We start from the raw sequence: 26,674 nt of genomic DNA, 5'->3' as shown, positions 1-26,674 counted from the left end.
TCTCTAAAATTGTTGGCCACATATCCAGTTGAAAACAAAATGGGAATGAATTCTTTTTTGAAACAGCAACCCTCTAAGAAAAGTCGTGCACAAGCTTATAGTAAAGTTTCCCTGCCTGTTTCTCAAGTGCAATACACTGCTGCAATACTTAAAACCTGATTTCCATGCCCATGGATTGGTAACTTGTTTATTTTCATTTTTTGGGTCTTAGAATAGAAAGATATTCTGAAATTGTCAGCTCGATGTTTTGCTTTGTAAGGAGGTTCCCAATTTTATTTAAAAAGGAAAAATGTTGTGTTTGTGATTCTCTGACATGCAGAAAAGGGCTTAGTTAGCAGTGACATGAGGTCTGACTCATGCTTATAATTTCAGACCAGAACAATTGTGGCTCCATAATCAAGCCACAAAACAGAACTAAGTTTAAACAGAACTTTGTGTGTTAAGCAAAGTTATTATGATGAAATGGATGATCTATGCTCAGCATTAGGCCTGACTGTGCACATAAAATCTAAGTGCTTTCATGAGATATCTAATAAACGTGTTAATATGATCATGAAAGGAAGGAGAATAGCTTTACAGGAACAAACTCTACAGTAATTAAAACCCTACTGTCAGTGCATGAAATTAAGAACTCTATAACATCTCATTGTTTTATGGAGTTAGAAAACTAGATTATTCTAACTAATGTATCTAATTGTTACAATGATTTAAAGTCATAGAATAGTGTTATCAAAGCACAGTTATGTTTATGCAAAAATAAACAAAAACAAGTGGGACTTTCCCCCAAAGTTTTGTATACCAAATGATCAACTGTTGAATCATAGCCTGGAACCCGAGTGTGGGAACAGAAGTCCTAAATTGGTCTTTGACATAGTCTTACAATTTCTCAGACAAAACATTAGCCTCCAGGGGCCTTTTCTCTTTCACCTGTGAAATGTGTTTCCTTTGTGTAGGTTAATTCCCCTATTGACACAGAAACACTGTCGAAAGTAAGATTCTCGTTTACTTTCTTCGCTGCCATCTGTTGTCATGCCTGGACCATAGGAAGCTGAAGCCCTCAGTCAATATTGCTTGATTCAGTATATACAAGATGATCTATGATCTATGGGAAAGTCTTTATAAAATGAAAAATATGCTGCTTAGATAATAGTGTTTCAACAATAGACAATGTATACATAGTTGTGGTCAAGACTATGTCTTCATAAGTATTTGAAAATGTTTGATATGTTTTCTTATTTCTTATTCTGCAACAGGTATGTATAAGTGAAGAGGTGTTTCTGGAGAGTGGAAGGATTGTAGTCTGACAAATAAAGTAAATATGATAAATCATTGCATTTGAAATTCTGAGTCAAGAAAGTCTCTACAGTGAAAGGAGTACTGTAAAACTTTCAATTATTCAACTATAAAATACAAAAGACAAAGGGACATTGACCAAGAAAACAAATTCAGTGAAAGCATTTAAATTTATTTACCATGTCATTTCTCTGAAAACAGTATTTCTTTCCAAGATGATTATGTAAATTATTTCCTAAATATTATATAATGCACATCTTTGCAATAGAATAAGATTTTGAACTCTGAGATATCATTCTAATTTCTTGCTGTCAGGTAAACTTTTTATTTTTATTTTCCAAGATTAGCCTCAGGATAGATTCTTGTGTATGGTAATTCTGGAATAGCGTTAATATATTTGTGTAAGGTTTTTTAAAATTGATTTGATACGTTTCAGGGAAAATGTGTGAATCTTCAGTCAATTACTGCGAATGCAACCCCTGCTTTCATGGTGGTTCCTGCCAAAGTGGTGTGGATACATATTATTGTCATTGTCCATTTGGTGAGTATAACCCATTTGTCAATCTAAAATATCAGACTATTTGTGCACGTCGCATAGTCATCTTGTATGGTCATGGCCATGAGTGACTACGAAGATAAATGCCAAGGGTTTACACGTGGGAGGCTTTATTAAAATAAAATCTTAAAGGCTTGGCCTTTCTAAAAGCTAATTATGGAAATCCCATTGGATACCGTGCAAGAAAAATATATCAAGTCAAGGTACTCGAATTCATGTCACGATCAGACCAAAACATGCGAAGAAAGGGTACACGGAGCAGAGTGGAGTCCAGCGAGGAATGCAAGGCAGCCTCAGGAGCCCGCTCCGGCAAGCGGAGAGCTGCCACGTGCGGGAGGAGGAGGAAAGTGGCGGGCAGGCAGCGGCTGTGGGAGACGAGAGAGGCGGAAGTGAGGGCCCGGAAGCGGAAGTGAGGGCCCGGAAGCGGAAGTGAGGGGGAGAGGCCGCCCCGTGGGTTACAGTTCCGCCGCTGCCTGGGGGGGAGCCTCTGCGCCCGCACGGGGGGCTGGTGCCGGGGGCAGTGAGTCTGTCTACACCTCCTGCTGGGGGACAGTCCTCCGGGCCAGCGGCGGAACCCAGACATGCAGGGCACTTCCCCTCCGATGCCGAGGATCAATCCCCTTGAGCCCAGAGCTGTCGCGCGCGGGGCGCACCAGGTGACTCGAAGCGGCGAGGACAGCCAGAGGGCTCGGCCTCTGTGTGGCTCTGAGGTTGTTCTGTGCCTCCCTGCCGCCGCTCCTTTTTGAAGGGTTTAATAGCCGCCCAAGCCATTTTCACGGGAGGCTGTGGAGCACGCCACGCGACGATACCAATGGAGACAGTGGCTCAAGGAAGAGGGTGGTTAGCGAGGGCGTTTGGGGGCGCAGGCGTAAATTGGTGCGTCTCGGGGGAGTGGGCGGAAGGCTTCCTTCCGGGTCTCGCCCGAATGCCGGCCCTTCCGGGGTCCGCCAGGGGCTCTGGGAACAGCTTCCCAGGACGTATTTGGAATCACTCGGTGTGTCTTAGGCGTTTGTGACCTTTCCCGCTTTAAAAGGCTGCTTTGTTCCCCAACGTAGAATCCATCTCCGGATGACCCGTGTCTTTCCCTAAACCAGAGAGAACAAGAATATGTTTCCAGTCTTTCCTTGGACGTCTTATGCTGGGTGGACCTGAAGACTTAGCTTTCTTTAGCGTAGAAGATAGAACTCTATAAAATATACGAAATGTCTGGTAACCAGTAAAATATGCTAAATGTGAGTCATTTTCTCACAGTTCCACGACTCTCTTTTTTATATAGCCCATCAATAGAATGACAAGATAAACAGAATTGAAAAGCCTCTGATTTTGAGCAGTGTAGTTTATCTATAGTTCTGAGGCCCAGGTGTTGAGTGATTTGCCCCAAGAGACAAAATGAAGTTCAACTAGAACGACCTCAAGATTGTGTAATGACTAGAAAACACATTTTATTTTCTGTCTGGCCTGACATTTAGGGCACTCCTGCTTTATACAGTTTCCTTGAGGTCCTTGCCAACAATGTCCATGCCGTAAAGAAAGGCAAATCAAGGTCACAATCACCACAGTTAGGTCTCCTAAGACTTGTCCTTTCTTCTGGCATTCTCTTACAATGTTAACTTGCTGCTTTTTACCGGTGAGCAGTCAGGCTGCATGTTTAATCTTGTGTTTGGAATGAAAGGGGCTTGGAGTGGATAGTGTGCAATGATGTTTAAGCAACTGAACAGAAGTGTTTATATTTTTAGGGGTTCCTTTTCATTACAATTGCAAAGATCAGAATTTAAGAAAGTCGATACCAAATCATGACAAGCAGTTGCCGCAGTGCAGCTGGTAGGTTATCCATTAGGTAAGAGTGTTTCAGGATCCAAATGGACCTTCCTTTCACCCTGCCAGAGACCTGCAGAGTAAGGGAAATAGCAGAACACAAGCTGAGATGGACACAGATCTCACACAGCTGGCAGTGCAAACATCTCTTCCTATTCCTTCCAGTGGCAAAGACAAAAAGAAAAGTTACTTAAATTTAGATATTATTGGATGACAACAGAAGTACTTATATGTTGAAAACAAGACAGAAATACCTTGAAACACTAATACACGATTTGGGACTTACAGGGATAAAATTAGAGGAGAAGATTTTTCTTCTCCAATTGAATGTGGTGAAACGTAAGAATCTCAATGGCAGGTGACCTGAGCTGCCTTCCACAGACAGCCAGAGGCGGCTACACAGGCGTCCTGTAAAGTGGAATTTCGTCATTTGGAAGTTGGAAAACGTTGTTGCGTGGTTGACCTTCTCATCTTGGATTGGCTGTTTGGGTTTTGAGACTTCTTTAGATTCTTAGATTTTTTTGTTTAGATTGTGGTTCAGGAAAAACAAAGTGCTTCAGACTTTACAAAGACAAGCTATATTGTTACAACTGCTTAGAATTGTTTCGTTATTACAGATGTAACACACACACAATCTATATATGTATATATACACAACATTCTATATATTTAAATTACTAAGGGATCTTGTGTGAGTATATACATACATATATAGTGTATCTCTATATATGTATATATTTATTTCAAATATGAATTACTAAAATATTATATACAAATTACTCAAATAAATAATTTAAATTTAATACAATAATACGCACACACACACAAATCCCTTAGTAGAGTAATTTTCATGATTTTGCTTGATTTTTATCTAGATTTATTTCATGGCATTTTATTTGAAAAGAAGATTTTAAAATGTTTGTTAAGTTTTATTATTGTATTCTAAAGAAAAGAAGTTACCTGTCTGTAAAAGGAGTAACAAAATGCTTTAAAAAGGAAAAAAAACCCATAAAGAAATATTTTCATTTTTGAAAATTCAGTACTAACTTGAATAAAATGTAAAATGTCTTTCTACATTTTTAAAATTTTAAAATTATCTACATAATTTTAATATACATATTAAGCACATTGTTATGGGTTGATTAAAATTTAATCAGAAGAGACTTGAGTGAACACAAAATACAAAATTTTTCTTTAGCGATCTTTTTATTTTATTTGTATGTTTTATTTTTGCTTGTGAAAAGTTTATTTACTTCCTACCTACAATGCATCTATAATATAGCCATATATTTTAATATTAAATAAATATGACTTATTGCATATAAGTATATACTACATATGCCAATAAATGTATAAAATATAAATATTACATGATAGATATAATAAATATATATTTTATAAAATAAATATATACCACATATAATATGCGAGATGTATAATATATATCATTGTTATAATTCCTTTGCCTTTTCTTCAACTTCAGTTAGAGATATAAAATGAAAAATTATGTATATTTCCTACTCATTTATAATGAATATTATTTCAGCCTTGACAGAAAAGGAAAAAATAATTGACACCAGCTTTTATAGCGGCTTCTAGCCCATTTTAATTTAAAGAATGTTTGGGCACAAAATATGGTACAGTCAAAACAACTAGACAATCAGTAGATCTGGCCTCAAATTTTGGCTGTTTCCCATGGTTCTGTGACCTTGGGCAAGTTTTAAATACTCTGTAAAACAATGGCATTGGTTCTTTCCAGTTGTACAGTTCTCTGATTCTAAATGTCATGCATTTACAAGAAATATAAAGCCAAAATTAAGAAACGAAATCTTTTCAAGTTAATAAGAATCATGATGCATTGGCGTGGGTTAATTTTCCAATCATTTGCCACAGTCTACTAATATTTGTGGGAAAAGAATTTTGGCGTAGCATTGCAACATCAATAAAACTCATTTTTCAAGTTTGAAAAAGAACCAGAACAAACAAATGGGAATGCTGAATTTCAGAAAGGCAGGAAGATATTTTAAAGTAGCCTGCAATGAATCATAACCAAAGAGGGTATAGAACAAGAAAGAGATAAAAACTGGAGACTGTTATTTCCTTTCCTGAAGCAATGATCCCACTTTCCTACTTTTGTGACTCTTAGAAATACCATGATTATAGGGACTGATTTTTTTAAGTCAAAACAAATGAGTTTACTATCTTCAATTGAATTGACATTGTTTTTAAAAAGTACATGTTATTAAGGAAGTATTTTGGTTGAAAATTACAGCATATTTAAACTCTATAAAGGTTGACAAACACATTTTCAAAGGTGTCTGAAAATGAAATCTCTTCAGACATACTTCATTCTACTAAGAAAGAAAATATACTTAGATATATTTCCTCATGGCCCAATGAAAATAATTATGTCAAATGATTATAGCTATTATATGCTTTAAAGGTGATCAATTCATTCTCTTCAAATGTTACGTTGGATGGCAGTCTTTGAAGAGGAACAAAACTAATTGTTAACAGTAGGGTTTGTTTTATAATTTAAAACATTTTAATTAAAATATATAATAAAACTTTTCTGGAATTTGACATGTTCATTTTTCCTCTTCCAGGTGTCTTCGGAAAACACTGTGAGTTGAACAGTTATGGATTTGAGGAGTTGTCATACATGGAATTTCCAAGCTTGGATCCCAATAACAACTATATTTATGTCAAATTTGCAACTATCAAAAGTCATGCTTTATTGCTTTACAACTATGACAACCAGACAGGGGACCGGGCTGAATTTTTGGCCCTTGAAATTGCTGAAGAAAGACTAAGATTCTCTTATAATTTAGGCAGTGGCACATATAAACTCACCACCATGAAGAAGGTGTCAGATGGACACTTCCACACTGTGATTGCCCGGAGAGCAGGAATGGTAAGGCACTTCATCCTACATACACCTCGTTCTGTTGTTGTATAGCCAGTAAATTAGGCCTTTATATGAAGCATGCATTGGAGTCCAGTTGTGTTAAATTATGTTTATTCATTATTTGGTCAGTTTAATTATGAGCGGAGGCAGACTAAGAAGTACTGTGTTTCTGTAGCTCATGACAGTTATGCCCAAAAGCAAGAAAAAAGGAGAAAATAAAATAGCCTAGTATATAAAAATTTCATTGATGCAGCCTGTATATTTTTAAGGTCATGTCAGGACTATATTTAAAATTGCTGCTTTTCTCTCTTGAGTGTTCCTTCTTTGACTGAAGAAACACTTTGGGAACAAAGAAGAAAATCTTCTACAAATGCATCACTGGCAAAAGATGATATTCACCCTTATTTCAACATAGTACTATCAATCATCTTTATTACACAAGCACCTCGATATACTGTCATCCTTGAAGTCTATGATGAGACTGGTAGGATGAAGTTGTTTTTCTAACTATCTAAAATATTCTCAGAGTTACAAATTCACAATAGTCAAGATTTCTGGGTATCCAGGCATGCCTCTGAGATATCATGGATTAGGTTCCAAACCCCTGCAATAAAGTGAATGTCACAATAAAAGGAGTCACTCACATTTTGTGGTTTCCTAGTGCACATGAAAGTTATACCTATATTATCCTGTAGCATATTGATTGTGTAATACCATGGTGTCTCAAAAACAATGTCCATGACTGAGTTAAAAATACCTGATGGCCACAAAATTCTGGGGACCATCTGAGCCTTCAGTCTGTCGAAGTCTTTTTGCTGTGTCTTGCTTTGGTGTTTATGGTGGCTGACTGAGCAGTGTGACGGAGGGTTGGGGTGGCTGAGGAACTTTATTAAAGCGAGATCAGAACAAAGTGTGCCGCCCCGATGAACTCCCCTTTTATGAAAGAATTCTCTGAACAGCATTCGGAGCTGTTGGGTAGACCGCATTTTAACCACAGTAGAGCTTCTTTCGAACGTGAAGTCAGTCCTTTCTCAAACTTTGCTGGTACTTTATCAACTAAGTTTATGGAAGATTCTAAATCCTCTGTTGTCATTTCAACAATGTCCATGGCATCGTCACAAGGAGTAGACCCCATCTCAGTCAACTTTCTTTGCTCGTCCATTAGGAGCAACTCCTCATTCTTTTATGTTTTGTGGCAAGATCGCCGAAGTACAGTCCCATCCTCAGGGTCCACTTCAAGTCCTAGTTCTCTGGCTGTTTCCACCCCATCCGCAGCGACTTCCTCCACTGAAGTCATGAATCCCTCAAAGGCTTCCATGAGGGTTGGAATCAGTGTCTTCCAAGCGCCTGTTAATGTTGATGTCTGGACCTCCCTCCATGAATCATGAATGTTCTTCACATCATCTAGAACGGTGAATTTTGTCCAGAGGTTTTCAATGGGCTTTTCCCAGATCCATGAGAGATCAATGGCAACTATAGCCTGATGAAATGCATTTCTTAAATAATAAGAGTTGAAAGTTGAGATTACTCCTCAAGCCATGGGCCATAGAATGGATGCTGTTTTAGCAGGCTTACAAACAACATCAATCTTGGACATCTCCATCAGAGTTCTTGGGTGACTAGATGCATTGTCAATGAGCGGTCATATTTTGAAAGAAACCTTTTTTTTTTTATGAACAGTAAGTCTCAACAATGGGCTTGAAACCTTTGGTAAATTGTGCTGCAGATAGGCTATCATCCAGGCTTTGTTTTTCCATCGATAGAGCACAGGCCGAGTAGAATTAGCATAATTCTAGGGGACCTAGGTAAATAAGCATTAGCTTCAACTTTGAGTCACCAACTGCATTAGCCTACATACAGAAAGAAAGTCAGTATGTCCTTTGCTGCCATTAAGACAGGAATTGACTTCTCCTCTCTAGCTATGAAAGTCCTAGGTGGCATCTTCTTCCACTAGAAGGCTGTTTCATCTACACTGAAAATCTGTTGTTAGTGTAGCCACTGTCATCAGTGACCTCAGCTGGATCTTTAGGAGAATTTGCTGCAACTCCTCCATCAGCACTTGCTGCTTTGCCTTGAACTTGTGTGTTGCGGCGACGGCTTTTCCTCTAAATTGCACGAACCAACTTCTGATAGCGTCCAGCTTTTCTTCAGCAGCTTCCTCACCTCTTTCAGCTTTCTTGGTGTTGAAGAGAGTTAAGTCCTTCCTCCAGATTTTGCTTTGGCCTAAGGGAATGTTGTGGCTGGTTTGATTTTCTGTCCAGAGCGCTCAAACTTTCTCTTAGCATTAAGTAAGGCTGTGTTGCTTTCTGATTATTTGTGTATGCACTGGAGTAGCACTTACGATATTCTTCAAGAACTTTTCCTTTGCTTTCATTGGTTGGCGAACTGTTTGGCACAAGAGGCCCTGCTTTGGGCCTGTTTTGGCTTTCCACATGCCTTTTTCACTCTGCTGAATCATGTTTAGGTTTTGATTTAATGTGAGAGACATGTCATTCTTCCTTTACTTGAACACTCAGAGGCCACTGCAGGATGATTCCTTGACCTAATTTCAGTATTGTTGTGGGAGAGACAGGTGAGAGCCAGTTGTTGGGCCAGTGTGGACACAAGCGACGTCTGTCCATTGAGCTTGCCATCCTATATGGCAGGGTTCGGATAGGCCCCAAATAATAACAATCCAAGATCACATTGCTGGTCACAGATCACCATAACAGATAGAATAATCATGAAAATATTTTTCATGTTGAAAAAATTATCAACGTGTGACTCAGAGTCATAAAGTGAGCACATGCTGTTGAAAGAATGGTTTTGATAGAATGGATGGATGCCCTGTGGCCAGAAAATCTTTAATTTGTAAAAACACATAATATCTGCAAGTGCAGTAAAGTGAAGTGAAATAAAATGAGATATGCCTGTAATTCTAAATTATATTATTATGTGGCTCACTCATATTACCACAAGAATAACAGATTTATTTAGGATTTGTGTTTATTAAACAAGTAGTTTTTTGTATGAAGGGAAATGCATCATATCTTTTCATTATTAATGATTAAAAGTACTTGACATAGAGACATAAAATGCAAGGGCTTATTTGTTTATTATTTATTTATTCTTTATCTTCAAAACTACTGCTCTGTTCTCCCTTATCTTTGACATTTATCAAGGATGTTTGAATAAGTAAATGCTAACAAAAACTATACTGAAATTGTTTTTTACTTTAACTTTGAATTTTTAAAAGCTTAAAATTGCTGTTTAAGATTTATATTTCACTCCAGATAAAGGAATAGAATTCTGTAAAATATTCAATTATCTAAAAAAAGAAAAATTAGTGAAAATAGTGAAGTAAATTCTACCAAATTATTTTTGAATGAAGAAGCCTGGTATCTAAATGTGTATAGTTTTATTTCTACATTCTACAGCCACCTGTAGAAATATGGTAAATTACATAGTTCTTAGACTGATTATATGAATCTTATATTTGTGAAATGAGAGAAATTGTTACACTAAATTTCAAGAATATATTGTATTGCTGGAATGCATGTAAACAATATCAAGAAACAGTATTCAGTGTCTTTACCATGTTTTTACTAGCTTTTTTCCCCTTTTACCCATAATTAATTTTAAAGGCTAAAATGTGCACTTTCTGTAATTGACAAATTCATAAGCGCATAAGACAGAAACTACTTTATTTTTTTTCTGACCAATACACATAACAAGCAATCTGTTATCAAAGAAGAAAATGTTTCATTTGCTGTTAGGGTTATTTTATAAATCTATATTTCATTTGAAATAGCATCAGATACAGTGACTTCCATACTGATTTAATACAGAATGATGAAAGATAATGGTAAGCAAGTTTTGTTTGTTTTTTTTTCACTGAAGGGACATACGTGTTATTCTAACGTACAGAAATCTCAGCAGTGCATTTAAACTGGTGCAGTGGCGCATCCTTGACCTCTGTCCTTCCTGCTTGGCAAGTGCCTACAGGTTTTGGACCCAGGGCGCGGCCTCCCTGTGAGCGCTGATCTCATGGCATCTGGCCTTGTCCTTGACCCTGACAGCTTCCCCCACTGAGCAGAGCTCCTGGTCTTCCGAGTTGGCCGTGTGGAGGCCACAGTGGAGCGGGTCTCTCCTGCAGACTAGATGCCCCTCGCCTTGAGGATGCATTAGGGGACGCTGTTTTACACACCGGGCAGGCAGGAAGACCACCAGTTCCATGAGGTCATGGCATGGGCGAGCCCCACCCGCTGAGCCCTCTGGTTCTCCACCAAGTGGTGACAGTGGTGACCCTGGCTCGAAGGACGGAAGGTCTCTTGGTGGGCCGGCACTTTGCCGGCAGCTTTCTTCTGAGCCCAGGCCAACAGCCTCCTCTTTCCCTGACTTTGGCTTTGGGCTGTCCTCGTGGGTCAGCTTACCCAGATGAGTCACTGTCTGCTGGTCCAAGGCCCGGGGGAACTGGCTGATGGCAGAAGAAAGCTTCAGCCTATCACAGAGGCTGGCTTTTTGCCTAGCAGGGCCATGTGACAAAGCAGGGGGGCCCCTTCTGGGATGGATGTCCCATCCAGTGTCACAATTTCGATGCCTTTTCTCCAAGTGAAAATGCACTACCTTCTTGGCTGCCTGCTGCTTGGTGATGGCAGCGGCCGGGAGGCCTTCTTCCCCTGGGGCTCCTGTCCTTCCAGCACTTTGGGCAGCTGGGGGAGCAAGGAAAGGGAATGCAAATGTAGGTGTTTTAACACAGAACTATTTTCGGCTATGAGAGGCCACAAAAGAATAGTGATGAGCCTTAAAGATGACCAAGTGACATGTCACATAATGGGTCAAGGTTTGTGACCATTGTCCAGACATTCCATCCCTGGACCACATCGCATCCATCAAGGCATCCGGGCCCCCATCAGGCTATTGGGTGTTCATTATGTGACTAAAACTGTGAAAACAGCAAAGCGGCTGTATAATCTTATAAGTCGTTTTAATGATATGCTGTTTTCCATTTCCTTTTGTATTTAGTGTAAATATTCTGAGGCTAGAAAATTTTTCTAATGTATTTAACGCATACAGTGTTTACTTAATACAGTTACCCCCCAACATTCTTAAAATGATGCCGAAACCTAATACTGTTTCATTTTATATTTTAATTTTAATAATATGCTCACATTTTCCTATTATTATAAAGGTTAATATAAATTATACCTAAAATTTCTTTTATGTGAATTAGGTGTTTTAACAGGTGTTAGTCATTCTGAATTGCCACCACCCACACTGACCCGTATTAGCTTTACGAAGCAAAAAAATTGACTGTTTTACTCGATCTCAGTCTCAATCAAGTTTACATTAAGAGGGGTGCCTACAGAACCCCCAACTTGGATGGACATTAATAGAGGTGTAACAAGCAAATCTCAGATACAGTAACTGATTCTTCTGATTAGTAATAGGTTATTGAGTCCATTCTTGCCTGAGATTTTTAAAACCAGCATAATGCCCAACTGGTGTGCTTGGGGGAAGACTTCTAAAAGAGTATGGATTTTTTATTTTTATTTATTTATTTTTTTTGAGTTGGAGTCTCACTCTGTCGCCCAGACTGGAGTGCAGTGGCCGCTTCCGGCCACCGCAGCCTCGCCTGCTGGGCTCCTGCGATCCTTCCACCTCAGCCTTCCGAGTAGCCGGAATTACAGGCGTGCGCTACCACGCCCAGCTGATTTTTTGATTTATTGTAGAGATGAGGTCTCGCTGCCCAGGCGGGTCTCGAACCCGTGGGCCCAGGCAATCCACTCACCTCAGCCTCCCAAAGGCACGGGATTACAGGCTGAGCCACCAAGCCCGGCTAAGAGTATGGATTTAAGTAATTCTACCATTCCTGATGATGGATGTAACCAGAAAGATTGAGCCTTAGAGAACTAGAACAAACATTGGGAAACTGATATGTATAGATTGGGCTTGCATCAGTCATTATAATATTAAAACGAGTAGACATCACCTCACCCCAATACTCCAGGCATGTGGGAGATAACCGTATTTCCGAGCTATTGTTATGTGAACAACAAGCAGACACTTAAGCAAAATAAACAGTTTTACCTGATGGCCTCCAGAGTCGCTTTAAGCGTCACAAGCATTTGATTTTATGAAGCAAGGACTTGAGAACAAGAAGTACAGGGAGGAAGAAGTGCCACGAAGTATGCAGCTCTCTGTGATTGGTGCCATAGTTATTAATGGTTAAACGGGAGTTAAAGGATCTGTCATGATTACTCAGTCATAGGAGAATGCCTCCCTGTTTCAGAAAGCATTCAAAATAAGGTCCCTGTTGGATTTGGAATTTTTTAAAAATTCAAAATGATTTTTGTTGGAAGCTGGCAAAATCATTAACCTCTCAGCTTTAAACCATTGCACAGTCAGGATAGAAACATCTCAATTTACAGTGGTACTAGAAGAAAAATTCAGCAGTAAAACAAAGAGCTTTTAACTCTGAAGGCTCAATGGCATGAGCTGCCATTCAAATAAGAGATCTCCTCAGTTATTCTTTCTTTGAGGTGTGTCACCACGCTTTTAGAAAATAAGTCATGTGAGATAGCAACAATGACTAAAATGTAATACCACTAAAATGTAATACCACTATGCAAAGCTGTTTTTCTAGTTGAGGCATCCATAAACATCCTTGTCTACTGTCTAGTTTGTGATAGCTTTCGGGATCTCAAGAACGGATATTGGCATAGTCTATGGAGAGAGGTGTTAAAGTAAATACTTGTCATAACCAATGTAAACTGCATCATGAAAACCTAACACTGGTTTTGAAGTTGAAGATCACTCAATTTAATAGATAACTGAAAGGGACCAATCAAAAGAGTGAGCTAAACGGAACATGTTATGTCTTGACATAGAATTGAAAGTGTAAATGTTTCCTATAAACGTTAGTATTTAATATACTGTACTTGAGAAAGCAACAAGAAAAAATTCAGGTAGATCACTAGAACTTACTGTATGATGTTCATAACAATTTTTTTTTTTTGAGTTAGAAACTCACTGTGTTGTCCAGACTGGAGTGCAAAAGCATGCTCCCGGCCATTGCAACCTCACCCTGCTGGGCACCAGCGATCCTTCCACCTCAGCCTTCCAAGTAGCCAGAACTACAGGCATGCGCTACCACGCCTGACTAGTGTTTGGTTTATTGTAGAGACAGGGTCTCGCAAAGTTGCCCGGGCGGGTCTTGAAACCCCAAGCTCAGACGGTCCACTTACCTTGGCCTCCCAAAGTGCTGGGTTTGCAGGCTGAGCCACTGAGCCCAGCCCAGTGCTCATAATAATTAACTCATAAAATCTCTGAAAATACATTAGCCATTGATAGTTGATGCATAATTTATAAATTGGCTACACAGTGACCTTCATCATTATTATTAAAATAAGAGATATTTACGAACAATTTTTACAAGTCTCTCTCTAAATGTATATTTTATAAACAATTCATAAAAATCATAAGCAATATCAATACATGTGGGATCTCAAGGAAATGAATCATTTCCATCCACAGTGAAAGTGACCTGATTTTGTAAGACAGAAAACTTGGTGTCTAACCTCTTTGCATTAAGTGCCACGTAATGTCAGTCAACCTGCTGAGCTTTCCTGAACTGTTTCCTACATCTGCTTTGCTCTTATTAAAATTAGCATCAAATAATAGACATCCTGATAAGCAGATGTTTGCACGATGTTTATATTTCTCTTCTATAAATGTGACAAAATTGGATAAGTGCTGTTCTGCGACATTCATAAACGTAGGTAGAACCCTTACTGTCTGCATTGAGAGAAACCTTAATCCCTGCTGTGCTTCTGGATAATGGATGATGTCTCCTCCTTGGATTTGCTGGCCATTTTCTGGAATATCGCACTCTGAGTGTCGTCCTTAGAACTTCCACCACTAAAATATGCAAAGTGTTGTCATTTGTGGTGTTGTACTGAAGCCCGGGGAGGGAGGAGGGGCATCACCATAGCAGTACAGAGTGCACAGTAAGGTGGACACACAGCGCTGGTGTCCACCTGAACTTCCGCTATCCTCAGCTGCTGACGCTCAACAGAGAACTCGGACTTGGGTCACAGTCTTGGGCCTTTCGACCACGGGTTGATGACTTTGCTGATCCAATGGGGTCTTCACCTGATTTACTAAGCAGAAGGCCTTGCTCTCATAGGGAGATGCATCCCTGAGAATGCAAAAATGACCATTGTTAGTTGTGTAGTTGTGATTGAAATAGCATTGGAGAGTTTTTACGGTAACATAGTATATAATGATACATTTTCATGATACACAGATATGCTGTAGTATGTTATTTATAATCTTTTTTTTTTTGAGTTGGAGTCTCGCTCCATTGCCCAGGCTAGAGTGCAGTGGCACACTCACAGCCACCCTAGCATCGACCTGCTGGGTTCCAGTGATCCTTCCGCCTCAGCCTTCCAAGTAGCCGGAATGACAAGCACATGCTACCACGCCTGGCTAATTTTTGATTTATTGTGGAGATGAAGTGTCACCAAGTTGCCTGGACGGGTCTCGAATCCACAGGCTCACACCATTCACATGCTTCGGCCTCCCAAAGTGCTGGGATTGCAGGCTGAGCCACCGAGCCCAGTCTATAATCATTCTTAACATAAATGAGGAGACACATATTTGATTTCTTTAATTTCTTCAAACTTTAACTTTGGTGTGAATATCAAAATGTTCATAGATTGCTATAATAATATTTATACTGCAGTTTCATAATCTTTTTCTAAATATGGCTAAAATATTATTAGAATAAGACTCTAAAAATCAAAGATTAAATGTCTTTTCACTTTGTAGAATAGCTGGATAGTAGAATAAACATATTTTCTTAGGTTGCAATCCCAGGAAGATGCCTCCGACCTACCATGTGGTATTCTGTGGAACACGAATGGCATGTTTATCCTTCTGCATCTATAAAACATGGGAACAGGAGAAGATTTATCGAAGCATTCTTTCACCTCCTACATGCAAAGATAGTAACAATTTTAGTTTTAGCAATATCAGAGAAATGTGTGCCCATAATTTAATATGGCATTATAATTATCATAGATTAACTCAAAATATCATCAAAATTGTGTCCACATAGAAGCAAGTCCTGGGTAGCATTAGCTGGAAAGGCTGGAGCACAGGAGGGCCTAAGGTGAACATGTCTTTTTCTTGCTCTGCAGGCAGCTTCCTTGACTGTGGACTCCTGTTCTGAGAATCAAGAACCAGGGTACTGCACTGTCAGTAACGTGGCAGTTTCAGATGACTGGTACGTAAATTGATTTGTTTAACCTTTACTGTAATGTGAAATTGGAAAAAAGAAAGAAATCTTACACTTAAAATAGTCCTATTATGCTGAGTATTACGGAAAAGGTTAAGATACTCTGTGTCCCTCTCAAAAAACGTCCATGCTATAAAAGTCAGTAATCGTGTTGCAAATATTATGTTCAAAAGGTGTGAAACAAAGTGGTAGAGATGAGGGTGAACGTAGAGAAAAGAAGGGTGAATGTGGCCAGTATTCTTTGGACGTCTTCATGAATAATTCCACGTGACCTTGGTCCTGAAAGACGGGTGGGGAGAAGCACCCCACACACACTCACAGATGGTTTATGTGACAATTGCCAACAGATATTTATTTGATAAGCCCCTCACGCTGAAACACAATATTAATCTATAAAAAAAAGTGACTTCAACAGGAATAATTACAGCAGAGAAAATTAAATTTCGACACACAGTGCTTACTGCCTTGATCGACTTATTGGCACACATCTCCGCAGTGAGGGAGTGATGTAACTGAGCAAAAATGTCAGAGCTGTCACTTGTTCTCGTGGGGTCTTCTCGCTGACAGTATGCTCCTTCTCACCGACTCGACACTGTGGTAGTGTACATCTAATCTGACTAAATGAAAACCTAATTTATGTCTGTTTCATTATTTTTGGTACCTTGGAAACCCAACCGTCTTCTCAGTCTGTTTACAGGACACCCGTCAACGTGTCTCCTATCGAAACGCACCACACTAGCATGCATGCCAGCAAAAGCTACATTTGCTCTACCAGTGCCAAACCACACATTGTTCTAAAAAGGTCCGGTGTGGGCCCTAATAGTCCCGTCTTTCCTTTTCTATGCAGGACCCTTGATGTCCAGCCAAACCGAGTCACGGTTGGAGGCATCAGGCTGCTGGAGCCCATCCTGCAGCGGAGGGGACACGTGGAAAGCCACGACTTTGTCGGCTGCATCATGGAGTTTGCCGTCAACGGGAGGCCCCTGGAGCCCAGCCAAGCCCTGGCGGCACAAGGCATCCTGGACCAGTACGGCAGTCGCGATTCTTACTGTTTTAAAGAAAAGCAAATGCCCCACAAACGTCCTGAAGCAGTACCTGAGCATCATAAAATCACTGTGCTCGAATCCCTAGAAATACCAAATATTTTAAATTGTTTTGAATTTCATTTTTTGATGTTTTTAAAAACGTTTATTTCAATAGCTTTAGAGGCTACAAAAGTTTTTGGTTACATGGCTACATGGTGTAGTAGCAAAGAAGTCCGAGCTTTAAGTGTATCAAGTGTGATACTTAACTAGAAAAAACTTGAAAATAGTCTTCACTTAAAATATGTTGTGAACATATTTTTAGGTCAAAACCTCCTTGACTGAAAATCAGAGACCTGCCCTTCCTCCTGTCTTTCTGTCAGACCCTGCATCCAACCCCCCAGCAGCAGAAGGACATTTGAAAGGCCAGCCAGGTCTTGTCACCACAGGGCTTCGAGTGGCCCCAGCGGCCTCCCTCCAGCTCAGAGCGAAAGCCGGAGGCCTCACCCTTCCCGTCCTCCTCCCTTCCCCTGGTGCACTCACCTCCCCTGAGCGGAGCCTCGTGGTGTTGCTCAGATGCACCAGTGGGCTTTCCCTCCAGGGCTTTCCCTCCAGGGCTTTCTTGCTTGCTGCCTCTCCTGCCTGGCATGGTCTTCTACCGTGGTGCTTTGCTCCCTGGCTTCATTCCGTTCTTACCAAAGAAGAGGCCCTCCATCCTGCCTGCCCTGAAGCTCCAGTAAACCCCACGCTTCTGTGCCCTTTCTGTCTTAGCTTCCCCATGGAACAGCCCTCGCCCTAAAATACACGTGTCCCTTTAAATACTCTTTTTCCTTACTGTCTGCCTCACAGGGAAAGCAGATTCCCGGAGGCTGGGCGGCTGTGTGTCCCATCGCTTTGCCTCCACCCTTAGAACAGTGCTGGGCATGGGGTCGGCACTCCATGAACGTTAGCTGCAGAGACGCCTGGCAGAGATGAGTGGAATAAACACGTGGCCCCTGGTCACACTTGCTTAAGCGAGTGTTCATGCGACCCAGGCGCCTTAAATGGGAGCTCACCTGAAGGAGAAATGGTCGCCCTTTTGCTGTATTGTGTGAGATGCTTGTATTTCCTCTTCCTCGGTGGGAGGCAGACCGGGTGTGAGAGCTCTGACTTTTGGTTCAGTGAGTTTTTCCAAATGCACTTGTAGCCTGAGCTTCAGATAAAGGAGTGCTTGAAAGGAAACTGGTTCCGAGGGGCTCCATCCCCCCTTACCAGCTCCCTCCACTATGCGCTTTAAGGCTCTTTGCTGGGATTCTGTTTCAGGTGCCCGAGACTGGAAGGCGCTTGTACCCACAGCCCCTGCCAGCATGGCGGCACTTGCGTGGACCACTGGTCATGGCAGCAGTGTCACTGCAGAGAGGGCCTGACGGGGAGATACTGCGAGAAATGTGCGTGAGTTGGAATTGCTGCTGGGGAGTATAACAACGAAACGTTCCCCTGAAAATATAAATATGCAATTGGAAGTCTCAAAACACGTGCATGCTTTCGTTATGAATGCTGAAACGGGTAAAAATACAGTGACATTTTAAAGGTGATCTTTTAACATGAAGAAAGTCTTCATGTTTAAATAATTACTAATTAGACCTTCGGCATTCATCTTATAAATATATCATCCAGTTACTTTTGTTTTACCTACTGGAAGTTTGGCAAATTAATAGATCAGGGATTGTATTCAGGCTTTAGTTTCACAGTGTCGCCTTTGGGGGATATTTTTCTGGTGAACTTTTTGTGTTTGGTAAAAAAGCGTAGATGCCAAGTCACTAAATGCTGTGCTGAGCTCAAAACATTATACAGTAGCCATATAATGGACTAAGATTAAGGCTGATACTTTCATCTTAATTTGCAAGTCCTTGAATTAGTTCTGAATATTACTTTTAAAGTTCTTTCATCTTTTAAGCCCTAATGTTATTGTCAATAAGACGGTAGTGATGTTCAAGCCATCATTAGAAAATGATGTTCTCTCATTTCAAGCCGAACATCCCACTAACTCACTCTAATGAGGCCTCTTTTATAACCATTGCTTCATTTTCAAATAAGTGGTTACTGCTTAAATCAGTTGCGGAAATCAGGCCACTTTTAAAGAAGCCATTTGGTTCAGTTATGGAAATGAGTAGAAATGCTTAATGAAATTTAGGGTAGAATATAACCTACAAGATCTTAGTGGCAGAAAGTATAATTGTGTGTAATTATTTCAGATATAATGAAAACACAGAAGTATTTTGTCATATGATTTTTTTCAAAGTAATGAGTATTTAGCAAGCAGGAATCTAATTATATCTGAAATATGAGAGGAGTGATCAGCTAGAGAAATGCCTAGGACTCTTTTTCTTAAATCAAGATACAATTCATATACTGGAAAATTCATCCTTTCAAAAGTGTGTCTGTCGGGGCTGACATACTTTTGAGTTCCTTTTCTTTATGTCTTTTCTTCAGCTATACTATTTGTTACTATGACTTAAAATGTAGGGTGTGAACTTTTTTTTAGATTATGATAAATTGTAATTATGCATGCTGATTACATGTGGTGATCACTGCAAACAGAATTAGTTACACATATAAATATTTGATTGTACACCTTTTTGCCTAAATTTCTAACATGTTGAGACTAATGATCACAAATCATTCCAACTATGAAAACATATATTTATTTATGAATTTTGGAAATATCTTGAAAATGGTTACACATTTTTTAGGTGCTCATTTCCAGCAGGTGCCTATGTCTTCAGATAGTCATAATTTATATCACGTGGCAAAGACAGAGGGTGCCAAAAATGTACAAAAATTTTAAGAAAGGAAAAAACTCTATTAAAAATCATATATACCAATAACAAAAGATGAATACAAGTCATGTTTGACTTCTGCAATTGCAAGAGGCACTTAAAGTAGTTACCATCAGTGTCCAGACACTTCTGATTACAGTGACTGAAAATAATACATAGATCATGTCTCTTAATATATGTATGCATTTTTTGGCACCCTGGTACGTTAGTGAATATTTCCCCAAATGATTAACGACTGCCCTAAAGTGTTTTACATACCAAGGTTCTGAAATGAATTTAAGCATTCAAAATCAACTTTATAACTATTCACAAATGGAAATTATTTTTTCAAGAGTAGAGTTGGGGGATGTTAATTCCCAAAACATAGTATTTTCATTGTCCTGTTTTGTATTTTTGTCACCGTAGAACACTCTCTCAGAAATGCCTAACGGACGCATTCACTTTTTTCCCCTTGGGCTTTCAGCTGTCACTCCTGACACTGCCTTGTCATTGGAAGGGAGAGGGCGCTTGGACTACCACATGAGCCAGAATGAGAAGCGAGAGTATTTGCTGAGACAGAGTATCCGAGGTGCCATGTTGGAGCCTTTTGGTGTGAACAGTCTGGAAGTAAAATTCAGGACGAGAAGCGAGAATGGCATTTTAATCCATATCCAGGAAAGCAGCAATTATACGACTGTGAAGGTGAGATAAAGCGAATGGTGACTTCATTTGGCGAGACCGCCTGCGGTGTCGGGGTTTAACTCAAGTCTCCCATCATTTCTGTCCTTTTCTTTACACCCGCTTGAGTCCCCACTGAGGCTGGGCACTATTCCAATGCCTTCTATCTTAACTCGTCCCCAGGCTTTGGCCAGGGTAACAAACATCTGAAAGGCTGGGTTTCTAAACACCTTTGTCTTGGTGGGCCCCCACAGAAGGAATTATTTGCACTCTTTTTTGCTGACAAAAATCCATATTGATTTCTCTTGTACCTTTAAACAAAGGGGAACAAAAACATAATGTGCCTTTGAAAAGAATCATTTCAAGTATTGATATGGATATGCAAATTGGCAGGATTAGAGTAAGGACATATTTTGAAACCCTCTGACTTCATTCCAGAGCATATATTTAATTCACTAGGTCAACTCTGGGATGTTAAACATAGTTGGAATTTATCGTAATTACAGTTTTATCTAACCTCTCCAAATAATTAAAGAAAATAATCTTTAAAATTACATTTCATGAGAACAATGGATCGAACTGTCATTAGTCTCTTGCATAAATTTTTTATTTTTGCTAAATTTGTGCACAGTTAAATGTCATTAGATATGCATTTTCCATCAGCTTTTAGCTTTCTGATATTTTTAAACTATTATTCTGCTTCCTTTCTCATAAATATGTCATCATCTCTTAGACCAACAATTTCTTCAGTTTATGTTGAATACTTTCCATTACTATTATTTTGTATAATGCTACTGATAGTTTTCATATAAGTTTTAGTAAATTCTTAAGAAGACAAGCCCAGATTTCTGAATTATTTTCACCTACAAATCAATATTTGGTCATTACTAAAAGGTTATTTCCTAAAGAAAATGAGCACTATGTATAGAAAATTATTGTTTTTCACATATAATATGAAAAGTTAAAATAATTGTTCAACTCAATTTGAACTTTTTTATCCTCAAAATTTCTCTGTCTGAACCAACTCTCGTTGTTAGGTTGCATGCACATTTCTTTAATAGGCAGTACAAAAACCATTATTTTTTAAATTCTCAAGTTATGATCCTCCTAGTCCAGTCACTCCTGACTGGGGATGACCTTGCCTTCCAGGAGACACATGGCAGTGTCTGGAGATGTTTTCGATGTTCACCTATGGGACCGGGTGTCTAGTGGGTGTCAGGAATGCTGCTTGGCATCCCAGTGTGCAACCCAGCACCCATACCAGGAGGCTGTCTGGTCCCAGATGTCATTAGTGCTGACTGGAGATACTCCACTTGATCACCCACCCCACCCCCCTGCAAAGAACATCTTCAGTTGTAACTTTCCCTCTGTTACTGACACAAAAGACCCAGCTCCAGTATTAACAAAGCGACTGCAAGACAGAATACACAGGCCATGGTATGATGCTGCTGTAGGGTGCTTAACATTTTCATTGAAAAGTCATTAAAAGTCAAGAGAGAAGCAGGCGTTCGTTTTCTACAAGAAACAAATTTAAGTTTTAAGAGGCTATGACATTGAGGCCCGAGCATTATTATCTGTTAAGCTGCTTCCAAGTCCTCATGCCATTTGAATGACACGGGAAATATTTCTGGAGGTTATCTCTGAAAGCCAAGGAATTCAGTCAAAACACAATGTGGTTGAAAAAAAGAGACCATTTTTCTTTCATCCCTGAGGAAGAAGCTGAACGTCGGAATGCGTTTTGTCACATAAATTCTTGCATTTCCAACAGGACAGCAGCAGACAACTTCTCCCGAGATTATTCCTTTGGAATCAAGCACTTAGATTTTTTGTTTCCTGAAAGGAAAGTAAGTGTTAATTGATAAAAATGATGACTAATGCAGACCAAAATGCAGTTTTTGTCTGAATATTTTGAAAAGCAGCCACTCAGAGAGTAAGGGTCTTGGCAGGTAGAGGGAGAAGACAAGAAAAAACAAAAACAGTGCAGAAGAACTGAGTCGACTTGAAGAGAGTGGCCATGGTAAGCAGGCCAATTAGACGGATGACAGGGATGGGTCTGCTGACAGGCAGGAAGCTGGTGAAAATGGGCATTCCTTATCAGTTCGCTTGCCAGTGACCAAGGCTCCTGGGTTTCTTCTTTCTTTCTTCTGGCTGACTTTGCCACCTTCCTTTCTCTTCCTTATGTTTTGTATGCCCTGAGTCAATCAACCCCCCCCATACACACACACCCCCACACATGTGAAAGCACCACAAGATGAAGAGACTTTTTGAAAAATGAGAGAGAGTGTTGGGTTACGGGTCTGTATCGTTTAGAGAAGAGAGAGGTGCCTGGAGTGGGAAGCAGGGCAGTGTGAGGAGAGAGAAGGGTAGATTGTGAGGAGAGAGTAGAGTGAATCTTTCAGAGAAAGAAAGAAAAGTAAGAAAATAACATGTCAGAGAGACAGGCAAAAGGAGAGCATACTAGTGCATAACTTTGCTGACGTGATGTTTAAAGTGTTTCACAAGTGTCTTCACTCATAGCATACTATGTAGCCCCATGTGTGGTGCACTGTCATAATAGTAAGGTAATGGGCTTTATTTCTCCTGTAAATCAGTTCTATTGTTTTGTGTTTGTTTAACTGAGGCTGCATACATGTACAGAATTGGAATAAGGGGTTCAGATCACCACAGATTCAAAAATAAGTGAACTAAGAAATACAGTCTTGTGTTGCTTCCCAACATGGACACCTTCTGATAAATGTATCGTTAAGTGATTTCATCCTTGTACAAGCATCGTGGCGTACTTACACAAACCTAGATGGTGTAGCCTACTGCACATCTGGGCTGCATGGTAGAGCCTGTCACTCTTAGGCTGCACACCTGTACAGCACGTGACTGTACTGAAGACCATGGGCAGTTGTAAGCCAACTGGCAGTATCTGCGTATCCAAGTATATCTAAACAGAAAAGGGACCACAAAAAGATGACATAAAAGATTGAAGGATGGTACTTGCCATGGATGGAGCTTGCAGGCCTGGAAGTTGCTGCGGGTGAGCCAGCGAGTGATGGAGAACGAACGCAACGCTCCGGGATGTTCACTGCCACTCCCGGGGACTCTCTAAGCCCTGTACACTTAGGCTGTACTCAGTGGCTGAAATCCATTTTCATCATTGAAATGACATTCGTTTACTGTAACTTTTTAGCTCATGTGTTTTCTAGTTTTTTTTAACTTTGGACTCTTTTGTGATAACATGTAGTGTCAACACACATTGTACAGCTTTTTAAAATATATATTATCTCTCTATATCTATATTGTAAGGTTTTTTCCACTTTGAACATTTTTAAATTCTCGTTTAACCGCAAACTTGTGAGAAAAGCTAAGACGCAAACACACACACACAGCAGCTGAGGCCCAGCCGGGGTGAGGATCGTCCGCATTGCTGTCTTCCACATCCAACCCACTGGAAGGTCTTCGGGAGCAATCACACGCACGGAGCTGTCATCTTCCTGGGACAACTGTGCCTGCTTCAGGAATGCCTCCTGCAGGGCCCGCCGGTGGCTGTTCACAGTTAACTTTTTTATACATGTGTAGAACAAAGCATAGTGCAGCAAGTGCATAAGCCAGCACCATTTATTACCACTGTGAAGTGCTGTGTGCTGTGCACGACTGTGTGTGCTATACTTTTATACGGCTGGCAGCACAGTGAGTTTATGTGCACACACATCACCACAGTTACAGGCAAGGAATGCACTGTGCTATGATGTCACCCAGGCGAAACAATGTCACTCACTAGGCGATGAGGATTTTTAAGTTCATTATGATCTTATGGGACAACGGCAGTATACGTGGATTGTCACTGACTGAAATGTTCCATGGCACATGACTGTATACGAATAAATAAAACCAAGCAAAACTCGGCATGATGTTTTGAAAGTTAGGGAGAATGTAAGTGTAAGTAGAGAATTATTGGGACAAGAACGCCATAGAGAATAATGTTCTTACCCCCCTGGGTGGTTCTGTTCCAAGTGCTGTTGCATCAAAAATTTATCGAATGGAAGGATGACAAGGTGAGATTAAGTAGGAGAGAAACAGAGATGGGAGGAGGCCCTTCCCAATGCTTCTTTCAAAAAGGACTCTGACTGCAACAAAAACAGTTGCTGATTTTACTGCATGTCATGAGATGTTGCCCATTTGACAAAATGTTATTGTCATTTAACTGGAATGTTTTTTTTCCCTATCTGAGTTTGGTACCAAAATGTATTATTATCTGGAAAGACTTCTTTAATAAAGCATCGCTATATGAGTAACTTACGTAAATGTGCGAGGCACATTTTCCATGAAGTACAAATGAACTGATTTTTAGTTCTACCAGATGTGTTTGTTGCCTGTAGAAATAGCATTTGATCTGAGTGACAAAATAAACGGACCCATCCTTCCATCCCCATTATTTGAGGCACAGTGCCACCTCCTGCCTGCACCAAGACACCAGCTCTGTCTGGCAGGAGTGCCGGGCCTAGACTTCCTGAACCACACAGACATCTTGCCTCATAAATTATTTCGTTTTCTGAAGAACGCTGGAAACCTGGTAGCTGGAAACTGGAGTAGGCGCTTCCTGTTACCCTCTTCTGTTGGGTGGAGGAAAAGAAACCAAACGTCCCCTGGATAAATTGCGAAAGACGGTGAAGCAAAGACTTGCCCGGATGCCTTATTAGTGAGAATTCACCCTCTGGACGTCATCGTATTTTAACTCAGTAAATGATACATATAGGCATCACTTTTTCCTAAAATTCCAGTGGGTATTAGATGAGAGGTAAAACTATTTATTTTTGTCTTTATTTTGCAACTATGCTTTCTTTTTTGCTAAGCGTTCATTTTTTTCTTTGCAGGTGGTTTTCACTTTTTGATTACTATGGACCTTTTACTAAACTGACCAATACAATACTCTTGCAACTGCCACTGAGATATAAGTCATATCCCAAAAAGGTGTCACTTACTTATCTTAAAATGGGTTTTCACTCTCTTATTATCTCAGTTGTGTTCTGGAGAGTAGTTTGATGTATCTTGAAACATGACTTGTAAGTATAAGAATACCTTGAAAACCCTCGGAAATACTAAATGCGGAAGTTTATGACACTTAAAATTGCAGAGACCAGATGTCGAGCCTCTTCTAATATGACCCGATTCTCCAGCTAGTTCACCGGCTTTAGACTGATCAAAATTTTAAGGCTTAGTTTCATCCATGATTTTTAAGCATACCATATTTTGACTGTCTATTGAATTTGGTGCATTTTACAGATTAAAAATGGCAAAGTGCATTTCACGTCAGATGCAGGAATCGCTGGGAAGGTGGAGAGGAACATTCCAGAAGTGTACGTCGCCGACGGCCACTGGCACACTTTCCTAATTGGGAGAAATGGAACAGCCACAGTGCTGTCCATTGACAGAATATACAGCAGAGATATCGTCCACCCGACCCAGGACTTCGGAGGCCTTGATGTGCTGACTATCTCTCTCGGAGGCATTCCGCCCAGCCAGGCTCATCGAGACGCTCAGACAGGTAAACGCTTACCCTGCGTGGAGTCGCGGGGAGGGCAACATTGTTCCTCAGAAAGTAACAGGTTTGCGTGGCGAGAGCAGCTAAGATCTAATCATCTACCATCCCATAGGACGATTTTATTACAATAAAATTTGTTTTTAAAAAGTTGTTGGTCTGGGTGGGGTGGCTCATGCTTGTTATCCTACTTTGGGAGGCCGCGGTGGGAGGACTGTTTGAGCCCAGGGGTTCAAAAGCAGCCTAGGCAACATAGAGTCCATCTCTCCAAAAAATCAAAAAATTAGCTGGGCATGGTGACACACGCCTGTAGCCCCAGCTCCTAGGGAGGCTGAGGTAGAAGGATGTCTGAGCCCAGGAGAAAGAGGGTTGAGACTGCAGTGAGCTGTGGGTGTGCCACTGCACTCCAGCCCGGGCAACACAGGAAAACAAAAAAACTCCAAAAAAATACAGGGAGTTGGATATCTGATAACATTAATCGCAAACATCCTAAGCCTATCATAGCTCTCTTGAGGACGGTTGCAGTAGCTTGTCAGCGGTCACTTCTTCGAGTCTTACTAACTCGGCCCTCCACAACGGTCATTCGGCTGCCGGGGCCCTGCTGCTTGGCTTGTCCCCCAAGCATTGTTGTCCCTCACACGTTTGTTGATTTATTCACTTATTGATTCATTCAGCGCCACTGTCTTCAGGGAACGGGTGGTCCGCGAAGGGAGGCCGTCACTCATGGAACGCTTGCTTACACACCGAGCGTGATTTGAATTAATTCGTGGTCAGTGTCGTGAAGGAAGGACGTCGCG

General features: G+C 40.4%; 1 protein-coding gene across 1 annotated transcript in view; it reads left to right on the top strand.

Moving 5' to 3' along the window:
- Window positions 1-25,883, top strand: part of FAT4 (FAT atypical cadherin 4) — a gene marked incomplete at both ends in the record, with an annotated part of 164,477 nt that extends 138,594 nt beyond the window's left edge. The window contains 7 exons of the mRNA XM_021707583.1: window positions 1,730-1,834; window positions 6,271-6,578; window positions 15,755-15,840; window positions 16,700-16,879; window positions 18,177-18,301; window positions 20,157-20,374; window positions 25,622-25,883. Coding sequence (XP_021563258.1) covers window positions 1,730-1,834; window positions 6,271-6,578; window positions 15,755-15,840; window positions 16,700-16,879; window positions 18,177-18,301; window positions 20,157-20,374; window positions 25,622-25,883 — 1,284 coding nt within the window. The remainder of the gene's footprint in view (window positions 1-1,729; window positions 1,835-6,270; window positions 6,579-15,754; window positions 15,841-16,699; window positions 16,880-18,176; window positions 18,302-20,156; window positions 20,375-25,621) is intronic.
- Window positions 25,884-26,674: the final 791 nt, after the last annotated feature.

The sequence above is a fragment of the Carlito syrichta genome, unplaced genomic scaffold, assembly GCF_000164805.1.
Source record: "Carlito syrichta isolate Samal-C Ts95f unplaced genomic scaffold, Tarsius_syrichta-2.0.1 Scaffold47747, whole genome shotgun sequence".
Lineage (NCBI taxonomy): Eukaryota > Metazoa > Chordata > Mammalia > Primates > Tarsiidae > Carlito > Carlito syrichta.
This window is presented reverse-complemented; position numbering and strand designations above follow the sequence as displayed.